This window comes from Dipodascopsis tothii, assembly GCF_038497935.1.
Source record: "Dipodascopsis tothii strain CBS 759.85 unplaced genomic scaffold V1510scaffold_5, whole genome shotgun sequence".
In the NCBI taxonomy this organism is placed as follows: Eukaryota; Fungi; Ascomycota; class Lipomycetes; order Lipomycetales; family Lipomycetaceae; genus Neoaidaea; species Neoaidaea tothii.
In genome coordinates, this window is record NW_027117989.1 from 2,953 (window position 1) to 14,502 (window position 11,550).

At 68.9% G+C, this 11,550-nt stretch overlaps 2 protein-coding genes across 2 annotated transcripts; both read left to right on the forward strand.

Moving 5' to 3' along the window:
• Nucleotides 1-5,009: 5,009 nt before the first annotated feature.
• Nucleotides 5,010-6,146, forward strand: V1510DRAFT_425045 (t-SNARE; the record flags this gene model as incomplete). Its single annotated transcript, XM_066935118.1, has 5 exons — nt 5,010-5,241; nt 5,276-5,532; nt 5,565-5,631; nt 5,664-6,079; nt 6,114-6,146. 5 exons carry the CDS (start codon nt 5,010-5,012, stop codon nt 6,144-6,146), a joined length of 1,005 nt encoding a protein of 334 aa, XP_066790632.1.
• A 2,424-nt stretch (nt 6,147-8,570) lies between these two features.
• V1510DRAFT_411828 (glyoxal oxidase N-terminus-domain-containing protein) lies at nt 8,571-10,754 on the forward strand. Its single transcript, XM_066932968.1, has one exon. The coding sequence runs from the start codon at nt 8,581-8,583 to the stop codon at nt 10,654-10,656; it is 2,076 nt and encodes a 691-aa protein (XP_066790633.1). The 5' UTR covers nt 8,571-8,580; the 3' UTR covers nt 10,657-10,754.
• The last annotated feature ends 796 nt before the right edge of the window (nt 10,755-11,550 follow it).

Here is an 11,550-nt window from a genome sequence, read left to right on the forward strand (position 1 = left end):
CGGTACGAGTACGGCAGCCGCCGGCGCGTGGCGCTCGCGGTCGGGTACACGACGGACGACCACCACTGCGCCCCGCAACTCTGGTGGACTCGTTGCACGGTCCGGAGGCCAGCGCGGCGCCTAGCGCAAACCGACTAGGCCCGCCGTTTCCTACGTTATCTGTCGCACGATGACCGGCCGTTGCCGACTCACTGGGACCACTGGTCAGGGTCGCGCCGCGACAGTGGCCCGGTAACGACCACAGCCGGTTCGCGGCCTATGCTGGACCGCTCCCCCTGCCGCCCACGCGACCGCAGGTTCACTGCCCGTCGGGCCTCCGGCCTGACGCGGCGCGGCGCCAGGTCGCTGGCCACGGCTCGGGGCCGCTACGAATACGACGAACCGGCCGGTGTCCAGCTAGCGACCATCACTAGCGGCCGCCTAGCCAAAAGTCGTTCCACCGGCAGCCGCCGGCCTAGCAGCCGTTCGGGCGAGTTATGCGGTAGTGGCCTTGGGCCTGCGAGCGCTGCACACAATGGCCAGTGGACTGCGGCGCAGCTAGTGGACTGCCGTGTGTTCAGGAGCTGCATGATCTCGCATTACCGGCCGCAATTGCCGCTGCGGTCGGTCCCCTGTGCCGATTGTAGGCCCTGTGGGGCGCGCTGCTGCAGCTGCCGATCGTCGGCGGACGCTGGCCCGCGGCCCCGACAAGAGGGGCAGCTCTGCGGGTGACGACAGCGGGCGTTGGGCGGCGCGGCAGCAGGCCTGCGGCCGGACGGTGCTGCTAGGCGGCCGCTGGATGACTCTGGAGGCCGCAGCCACCGGGTGCTGCTGGGCGCTATCGGTGCCACTGGGTGCCACTGGGTTCCTCTGGATGCCACTAGGATGCCCGCGGCCTGCTAGCGGTACCGCCGGGGCCACTGGGCCACTGGGCAACTGGCCTGAGCCACCGGTCTCTGGCCTCCTTGGCCGCTACACCACTGCACTCCATGGCCAGCGGTCCATGGTGCCATCTGATCCACTGTCTCAGACCTCCAATGGTCCCGACCAGTGTCTGTCGCCGCCAGAAGCCACCGCCGCGCGTCTTCATGTGCGCCATCCGTCTGGAGGGTAGCGTGCCGCCGCGCCGGCCGAATCCCGGCCGGAGCATCAGCCGCCGCCGCGTGACCCCGGAACTCCGGGCTCTGCTCCGGCAACTGCCGCGGCGTCTCGCGTTCGCGCCGACACGCCGTGCGCAGAGGTGGGTGCGGTGGGCGTCCGGTGGGGACTCAGCCACGGCTTAATGGGTGGGCACATCCACTGGCTTCCCGGTGGGCAAGCCTCCAGTGCACGTCTGCGCTCGGCCTGCGCGCCCGACCACCACAAGGCGCAATCCCCGTGCATACGTGGCAACCGTCCGGACGGTTGGTCCGTTCCTACCGCCATCTCTAGTTGCGGCAATTTACCGGAGCGCGCACATGGCCGCGCAGCCGCGGTATTCCGAGTAGCCCCCTCTGGGCGCCTCAGTGGCCGGCCGCCGCTAACGGTTCCCCCCTGTGGTCACCCCCTGTGGTCACCCACTGGCGGTACCTGTCCATGGCGTCCACAGTGGACGGGCGGCACTGGCCTGGCCACTACCGCCCATCCGTAGCGGCCTGCCAGCGTACGCACTACGCCGGCGCGGACCACTACGCGCTATCTCCATCGCGCCCTTGGCAGGTAGGTCACTGAAGCCCAGCGTACCGCGGCGCCGCGCGCGACCACGTCCGTCCGTCCGCGCGCGCCCGCCCGCGCGCGCCGCCGCCGCCGCCGCCGCCGCCGCACAAGGCAGTCCCTGCGCCGCGCGCCACCACCACCCCGCTGGACAGTCCCCGCACGTCCGCTCTGGCGGAGAGCTGCTGGCCGAGACTAAACTGCGGCTGACTGCGGCCGCGACCATGGCTGCATCTGCCGGCAGATCCGCCCGTCCGCGCGTCCATGAACCGGCAAGCCCGACAACACGCCTGCGTCATTGCTCCGCAGCAAAGGTCGGTGCCCTAGCCACGGCTGGTTGGTACCGCAGCCATAAGTCCGATCCGGGCCGCAGGGCCCGATTTGCAGCTGCACGGCGTCAGCCGCTCACGGATTCGGTGCAGGGCAGCCCCGCAGCGGCTAGCGTCTTCCTTGGCGCGATGCTATGCGCAGCTGCCGCGCGCGGCACGGCCGTCGCGATGCCGGCACTGACATCACGCTACGACAAAGCCGGCTGAGCCGACCGCTAAATTGCGCACTCGTACGCCGAGGAATGTCGTGGTCTCGTTCCAGAATCTGCACGACTCGCCGGCACCTGCCGACTGCAGCGCGCCCAGCCGTGTTCTGACAGCTCACTAGGCGTGCTGGCTGCTGAGCTATCCAGCGCCGGCGTGACGTCCCTCCGCGCCTGACTGCACAACGTTACTCCGCGGCCCCCAGCCAACGTTCTTCCGGTACGCCGTGTACCGTTGTCCCGCCGCCGCTACCGTCTGACAGCAGTGCGCGCGCGGGAGCGTCGTCGGCCGCCTTGGTCGGACCGTTCTCGCCCGGCAACGATCGCCCTTGCTCAGTCAGGCCTAGGCTCGGCGGTATCTGCCGGTCCTGTTGGCAGCGCGCGACTGCCGCGCGCCGGCTCTGTCGCAGACGGGAACTCGCTCCGCCACGGTCGCAGTCTCGGCATGACGGCCGGCCGCCACTGAGTCACGGCCGTCGCGGCCTTCCCGGTCACCGGAGAGACCGTGGCGCCCAACACAGCGCGCGTCCGGACCGCGCCGTGCCCGCGAGCCGCCCATCCCTGGCTCGGTAGCACGGAGACGGTCTGGCGCCGGGCGGACCCGAGCTGCCGGCACGGTGCTGCGCGGTCGCGGTGGCTGCCGCCCGGCTCCCGGCGGGTTCGGCTGCCGACGCGAACCTGGCACGCAGTCCCGTGACCCGGACCTGACCGCCCGTGACCTGGCCACCCCCCCTCTGCGCCCGCACCTGCAGCCACGGTCGGCCGTCCCATAGTCGCTCTACTTTGGCCGCAGGTACGGGCCCCTAGGGCGCGCGGGTAGCCGCCAAGCGTCCAGACACCCGTGCGGGCGACCACAGGTGGCCATGGCGTGCTTTTTTGCTCGTGGTGGCCGGCTAATTAGACCCCAAGACAAGGCCACCACACCAGAACCGTGTCCGGCCGCGGCTGTGACCAAGGGCCGGGCCATGCAGTACTGCACTGGTGGCCTGACGGTTCGTCTCGCCACCGCCAAGCTGTTCGCACTGAGCTCTCGCGTGCTATTTCTAGGGCGGCTAGGGATGAAACAAATTCTCCTTGCAGAACGATGAAACACCGGACCCTACCGCGGACGGACCACGATCCGCGCCGCACAGCTTGAGCGAGACTAGCCTGCGGCTCCGGATTCTGTCCGGTACCTGCACCAGGCTTGTAGCATCACCCCGCCGCGGCAACGGGCCCTGTTGGCTAACATAGTTCGGCCCATTTCTGTTCTGGTGCTGTTCTGCATGCCTGCTGGCGCGCTGCCAGCGATGCTGCCAGTATCGGTACCGAGAGTACCGAATGTACCGAATGTACCGAATGTACCGAATGTGCTGGAAGCACATCCTGTAACCTCGCGGCTCAGCTTGAAGGGACGTATACGGCTGCGGCTGAAAGCTGTTGCCATGCCGATGATCCGGTCGCGTCGGTAGAGCCGACGGCCTTGCCGGCGGCAGTTGGGCGTGGCCGCTCGGGCACGTCTCCCTCGTAGCGCTGTAGTGCGTTGGCCTGTGGCCTGATGATCTACGCCGGGGCTAGGTTACGCCATGGCCCTGACTCATTGTGTAATGAAATGATCAGCGTGTGGAGCGGTGCAAGCGATAACACAAAGTTGTGTGGTTAAGCCTGCGCGCCGCACCAACACCACCACACGTCGCGTGATCGCTACGCCCCCAGTAGTCATCTGCCAAAACCAAACTTGAGCGTAGGCTTTGGCGATCGATCGTACGGACGCATGACTGTCGGCATGGACCTTCCAGAAACAGTCTATAGGCCGTTAGCGAACGCGAGCTCGACCAAAGTCGCGTAGTGGAGTTTCAAAACATCGTGTGCTCCGAGAATGTAGGCCCGTACACGCTACATGTACTCCTGGCCGCCCAGTCGTCAGACGGATAGAGGTACTAGGTTATCGGACGATCACATCCGGCGACGAGATAAACCTGAGACGACCTCGCGTTGCGATCTGTCCGATAGTCCGCGTACAGGTGGCCTGATTGTACTGGCGACCAGATCTCGCTACGCGGTCGCTAGTCGGAGTCAAGATAGACCGATAAGCCCGCTGGTGTACGGTATTGCGAGGGGGTGAGATGCTACGATGCGTAGGTCGGGGGATGAGGGGGGATGAGGGCAATGGCTGGTGGACGAGTGGGTGACCAGCAAGGTCGAGGTCACTGCGCGCGATCCACAAGTATGGAGGCATTCGTAGTAGACAGGATAGCAGCTAGAGCGCTGCCAGTGCTGCCAGCGCTGTCAGCATTGCCAGCGCCCAGCGACGGCGTCTTACGAAGGGCAGCCGGCGTCGATGCGCAACGGCGCCGCAGATGGCCAGCGCCGTGTGCAACACAGCGCGTGGCGCGCAACGTGCTGTGTGGCCTAGTCGCAGTACGCCTGGCCCGTTGCCGCGGCGTAGCCCAGCAGGCGCGCGTTCGAGTCCGGCGCGCGTTTTGTTTTGGACCGGGTAGCGGGCTGCATCAGGAGGCCGCGCCACACGCGCCACGCATTGTGGCATATGTGGCCAAAGGACGTGGCGGGAGGATGGGCGTAAGCGGCGCGCAGCAGGTCGGACCGCAATCTCAGACCGCACGGACGACAGCAGCCATCGGACGAGTGCACGAGTCGGACGCAGGCCGACACACGGACCAGATCACTCAGGGCGTTTCGCGCGCGATTGATTGGTGCTCGCGGCCTCGGTACGGGGACGGCAGAGCGCGGGCTGACCACGCAGGAGCCCAGAGGCAGGCAGCAGCGCAGCGGAATTGAGACCACGCAGCCAGCAAGAACAGACAGGATGGCGATCGCGGTGCAAGACCGCACGCAGGAGTTCCGGTCGTGCGTGGCCGCGCTGAACCGGATCAATCACTCGACGGTGTCGGCGTCGCGGCAGCAGCTCTCGTCGCCCAACTCGATGGCCGGACGCGAGGGCCGCGCGCGGGGCCCGCGCTCGGAGTTTGCGGCCCGGGCGTCGGCGATCAGCTTCGACATCAACAACGCGATGGGCAAGCTGCAACGGCTGGCGCAGTGTACGTGGGCGCGGTGGGGCGGAGCTGACGGCAGTGGCCCAGCGCAAGACGCTCTTCGACGACCGGCCGGTTGAGATAGCCGAGTTGACGTTCGTAATCAAGCAGGACCTGGCCAAAATCAACCACAGCATTGGCGAGCTCCAGGCGTTTGTCAAAACGGGCAAGAAGTCGTGGGGCCGCAAGGCCGAGAGCCAGGTCGACGAGCACTCGGAGAACGTGGTCGTGCTGCTGCAGGGCAAGCTCACGGACGTGACCGCGGGCTTCCGGGAGGTGCTCGAGCTGCGGACAAAGGTGCGTGTGGCGCGGGGCGCGGCTGACGGCAGAACATCCAGGCGTTCAAGTCGCGGACGGAGCAGTTCATCTCGTCCGCATCGGCGTCGGCCAAGGACAGTACGTGCGCGCGCAGGCCTGACTGACCCCAGCGTCCCAGTTTCCGGCATCGTCGCCGCTCTACGGCGGCGGCTCGTCGGCCACGCTCGAGAACCCGTACGGCGGCGACGCGGCCAACCCGTACGGCGCGGCCAACCACCAGGCGGACGTGCTCGCGCTGCCGGACCAGCAGCAGAGCATGCTGCTGCTGGAGGAGCAGCAGGACAGCTACATCAACGAGCGCAACACGGCGATCGAGGCGATCGAGTCGACCATCCACGAGCTCGGCACGATCTTCACCCAGCTGGCGACCATGGTCGCCGAGCAGCGCGAGGTCGTGCAGCGCATCGACCACGACACCGAGGACATTTCGCTCAACATCGTGAGCGCGCAGCGCCACCTGCTCAAGTATTTCGCGACCGTGTCCAGCAACCGCTGGCTGATGGCCAAGATTTTTGGGATAGTCATTGTGAGTACGTGCGCGCGCGGCGCTGACAGCCTAGGTCTTTTTCATGCTCTGGGTGCTCGTCAGCTGAGCGGCGGCTGCCGCGTCCGGCAGCCGGCCGGGCCGCCCGAGCCCGCAGGCCTTAGTTGTCAATATAATTTCTATTTCCGTCCCACGCCCGGAGCCGGGCGGCGCTTCGGTCGCGCCTGGCATGCCGTCACCGTGCGCCCGCCACTGGACGCGCTGTGGGCGGTCGGTCCGGCGGCCTGGCAGCTGCGATTGGAGGCCGAGCGTGTTCCGATCGAACTGTGCAGCCGTGCACATCGCACGGCTGCACGCCCGAGACCGGCATATGCGGCCCAAAATAGCAGCACAGTAGCCAGTTCCATCTGGACCGTGTCCAGTTTCTTGGCACGCCAACCCGCCGGCTCAGGAGACTTTAGGGGCGTCCCGGCGCACGGTGGGCGTACGCTCGCGGTTGCAGCCACCGGCCCGACGCGTGACCGTTGTACGGCCGCGGTTGGAGCAACGGCGGTGGCGGGTGGCGGCCCTCACCGCAGGGCGGCTGCGCGGCGCGACGGCTGTGCGCGGGCGGCCGCCCGAGCGCTGCGGGCGGCTGCGGGTCGGCGCTGGCGCGACGACGGCGCCGTGTTCGCGGTTCGTGGGCGGGGCCGGCGGACCCGGCGACCCGGGTCGGGTCTGGGCCGACCCGGGTCTGGGCCGACCCGACCCGGCGCGCGGGCCCAGGGACTGCCGCAGGGCAACCGTTCGATTGCGCGGCTGGGTCCGGCAGGCGGGGAGTCGACGCGAGGGGGGCGTGAGGGGGGCCGGCCCCGGGTCGGTGGGCGCGCGCGTAAGACCGACGCTTAGTCCTGGATCGGGCGGCGGCTACGGCCGCCGACGCCACAAGTGCCACGATCGTCACGGCGGCCGTAATGGTCGCTGCCGCGGCCGCCGGCCCTTCCGGCGTGCCTAGAGCGGCCGGGCGGGCGGCCAGACCGTAGCCGCCGCGCGGCCGCGTCCGGCAGGGCGGTGCGCGGCGGGCGGGGGCCGCGGCGGGGTAGCAGGGGCGACCCGCTTGCTGGTGACCCGCGGCAACGCGACCCGTGGCGGGCGGCCCGCGGGGCGACCCGCGGACGACCCGCGCCGACCCGCGTTTCCCCGTACACCGGTTCGCGCGACTCTTGCCCGGCCTCAAACCGCGCTGGCGGGCGACCCCCCGGGCCCTCGTGCCGCTTGGCAAGCGAGCGGCCGCGCCGGGACCATCAGGGTTTCAAGCGACACCCTTATGCCAGCCGTCGGTCGACAGCTGTCATGGAAGCCGCCGGCAGCCGGCGACAGCTGCCACGACCCTCGTCAGCCGCTACAGCTGCGGCCGCACCCACCGGCCGCGGCTAGGTGGTTCTGTCGTCGGCCGGCAGCGTTCCGCCGACGACATCCTGCCTTGTTCGGCACAGCCGCGTGCAGCCCTCGCCCGGGTGGGAAGCGGTGCAGTGCGCTTCTGGCAAGGTCCCGGCATGGCGGTGAGTTAAATTCAACCATAAATTAGTGTCCCTGCGCGCTAGCATGCATCCCACATGAATGCATGCAGCGCTTGCCCGAACGGGCCTACACCCCCTGGCCTACTCCGATATATGAGATCACTGGCCGGGCGGGCACTCTCGCCCGTAATCTCCGGCCGCCGGACGTAGCCCGACCGGCACAAGCGCTGGCCGCCGCCCGCGCGGCTGGCGCGGCGCCCTGGCGCCAACGGACCGGGCGAGCGGCGGTGCCGTTGGCGCCGGCTCCGCCGGCGCCGGCGGCGCCGCGCACCGGCGCGCCCGCACCGGCGCGCGCATTGGCACGCGTGAGTCGCCGTGCGGCTGGGGCCTGGGTGAGGCCGCGAACAGCCCGGTGCGCGCACGCCTGGCGGCTCCGCCGGCGCGCTGCGGTGCGCGCGCCAGGCGCCGCTGGCGCCCCCAATGACGCGCCCGCATGGCCTGGCCGGCCGCCCGTGGCCGTTGCCGGCCGTTGGAGCAGGCACCGGCTAGCCGTATATGCGGGCGTGCAGTCCGCGCTAGCCGCCTCTGCGTGCCCCCGTTCTCAGGAGTCGGCAAAATGTCTTGGCACAGGCTTCGATCCAAACCTTGCGCCCTCGAGGATCCGCCGCCGCGGCCCCGCAGCCGCGCTTTCTGGGCTGCCGGCCGGATTGGGCCGCGCTGTGCATGTGGGCGGCGGCTAGCGCGAGCCCTTAGCGGCCAATTGAGTTTGCGCTAGCCCGCGAGATGAACAAACGTGTGTTTTATTTCTAATTGTGGCACCGGTCTAAACAAAGCGCGTTTGGATCCGGCGCGGCTCCTCGAGCGAGCAATGGCAAATTTAGCACACGCTCAGCACCGGCTGGGCCGCCGAGCGCGGCCAGCCGTGCATTCTCGCCGGCTAGGTGCCCTAGGCGGGCACGGCTAGCCGGGCTGTGCTAAATCGGGCGCCGGCGCGGGCGGGGGTATAAGAGCGCCGGTAGGGCCCGGAGTAGCCGCCAGAACACAATGAAGCTTTCGACAGTGTCTGGAATCGTTGCCTCGCTGGCGCTCGTCGGCGGGGTCAGCGCACTCAAGCTGCCCAAGGTCCAGGTGCCGTGCGACGCGGCCCGCGGCGACCTGGCGTGCCCGCGCGGCATGGCCTGCGGCAGCAGCGGCTGGTGCGAGCCGTCGGTGAACCTCGAGTACGAGGAGCCGACGTCGTACGTGGCGTCGTTTGGCAAGGCGCACAAGTGGGGTCTCGTCCACGAGCAGGACGACGACGGCTCGTCGTCGTCGCAGCCCGACTACGGCTCGTTCAACTTCACGACGGACGGCTCGTGCGGCGCCAGCCACGGCTACACGGTCTGCGGCGACTGGGAGGGCGGCCCGTGCTGCTCGGCGTACGGCGTGTGCGGCTCGTCGTACTCGGCGTGCGGCCCCGGCTGCCAGTCGGGCACGTGCTTCACCGGCTCGCGCCCGCGGTTCTACTCGCAGCCGCTGGCGAGCAACGAAACGACCGAGCCCGGCACGTTCGACATCGTCGGACGGTCGGGCGTGCCGGCGATGCACGCCGGCCTGCTGCCGAACGGCAAGGTCTTCTTCCTGGACAAGCTCGAGAACTACACGGAGGTCCGTCTGCCGAACGGCCAGTACGCGTACTCGACCGAGTACGACCCCGAGACCAACACGTACACGCCGCTGGCGTACAAGACCAACGCGTTCTGCTCGGGCGGCGCGTTCCTGGCGAACGGCGCGGTCGTGTCGCTCGGCGGCAACGACAACATCACGTACGTGGACCCGACCATCACGCAGGGCTTTGACGGCATCCGGTACCTGAAGCGCTCGTGGGACGACTCGTCGTACGACGGCCAGGACTGGTCCGAGCCCGGCAACAAGCTCAACACGCGCCGGTGGTACGCGTCCGCGCAGACGCTCGGCAACGGCGAGGTCTTTGTGATCTCGGGCTCGCTCAACGGCAAGGACCTGACGGTGCCGGCCAACAACAACCCGACGTACGAGATCCTGGACCAGACCGGCCACTCGTGGTCGGGCTCGATCACGCTGGACCTGCTCGTGGACAACCAGCCGTACTACCTGTACCCGTTCGTGCACCTCATGCGCGACGGCCTGCTGTTCATCTTCACGTCGCGGTCGTCGATCCTGTACAACATCTACTCGCACTCGGTGATCAAGACGCTGCCGGACCTCGCCGGCGACTTCCGCACGTACCCGTCGACGGGCTCGTCCGTGCTGCTGCCGCTGACGTACGAGAACAGCTGGGCGGCGGACATCATTGTGTGCGGCGGCGGCGCCTACCAGGGCATCTCGTCGCCCACCGACGACTCGTGCGGCCGCATCCAGCCCGAGTCGGCCAACCCGACGTGGGAGATGGACTACATGACCACGGGCCGTGTCATGGTCGAGGGAATGCTGCTCCCCGACGGCAAGGTCATGTGGCTCAACGGCGGCCACGTCGGCTCGCAGGGCTTCAACGTGTCGCGCGAGCCCGTGCTCGAGGCGCTGCTGTACGACCCCGAGGCCAACCTCGGCGAGCGCTTCACGGCGCTGGCCAGCTCGACCATCCCGCGCCTGTACCACTCGGTCTCGCTGCTGCTGCAGGACGGCCGCGTGATGGTGGCCGGCTCGAACCCGATCACGATGCCGATCCTGGTCGCGGACCAGTACACGCCGTACGTGACCGAGTTCCGCGTCGAGGTCTACACGCCGCCGTACCTGTCGGGCGACAACGCGGCCAAGCGGCCCACGGGCGTGACCTCGTCGCTGCGCAGCATCCACACCGGCGACACGTTCACCGTGACGTTCACGTCGCCGGTGTCGCTCGGCGCCAACGACAAGGTCAAGGTCCTGATCTACCACGGCGGCTACGTGACGCACTCGCTGCACATGGGCCAGCGCATGATCTACCTCGAGTACTCGGGCCTGCGCCACGCGCACGCGGGCGCCACGCAGACCGTGACCGCCAAGATGCCGCCGAAGAAGAACATCTCGATCTGCCCGCCGGGACCGTACCTGCTGTTTGTCACGGTCAACGGCATCCCGTCCGTGGGCGTGACCGTCATGATCAACGAGCAGGTGTTTTAGGCCGGCCGCAAAAAGATAAAAGCGGCACAGCCGCGCACCGCCACCGCACGCCACGTGCACCGCCACTCGTTAGCCTAATACCAAATGTCGTAATCTTGCATTGCCGCGCCCTATGCCTGCCGCTTTCGGCAGGCCGCACTGACAGCCGGCGCGCCGGGTCGAACGCGCCGCTGTCACTGCGTCTAGCCCGGGGCCGGATGCGCGCCCCGCGGCCGCCGCGGTGGCCGCGCCGCCGCCGTGGGCCGCTAGCTGCTCGGCACCGCGGCGTGGCTGCCTCACGTCGGCGGCGGGACCCGAACCCAATGCCCGTACCCCTCCGCCGCCGGAGCCGCACCGGTAGCGCACCGCCACAGCACCGCCCGATCGCCGCCCACCCACACCGCTACGGCCATCTCGCCGCCGCCGTCTTCCATCGCCTTCACTCCGACCGCCCGCCTCGCAGATCCCGGCCGCCGCGCTCCGTCGAGCGCCCCGCCCCCGCCACCGCCCGTCCCGTCCGGCCCGATTGCTGCGGCGCCCGCGACCGCCGCTGGCAGAATTGCTGCCATGGCGCCCGCGTCCGCCCCGGGCGCGGCCGCCAAGTCCGAGAAGCGGTTCCGGTGCACGCATCCCGGCTGCGACAAGGTCTTCAACCGCAAGGACTACCTCTCGCGGCACGCCGTCAACCGTGAGTGCGCGGCGCGCGCGCGCTGACCCCAGACTTCCCCGTCCGGCCGTACCAGTGCCCGATATGCCCGTCGCAGTTTGCGCGCCAGGACCTGCTGGACAAGCACATGCTGACCAAGCTGCACGAGAAGCGCCAGAAGCGCGAGGCGCTCAAGCGGCTGGCGCCGAAGGACGAGCTCGAGCCCGAGGGCTCGTCGCCGGCCGAGTACAGCAAGCGGCTGGCCACGG

Bases quoted from the DNA above. Each gene is read 5' to 3' on its own strand.
- V1510DRAFT_411828 (XM_066932968.1), top strand. From the start codon at position 8,581: ATGAAGCTTTCGACAGTGTCTGGAATCGTTGCCTCGCTGGCGCTCGTC.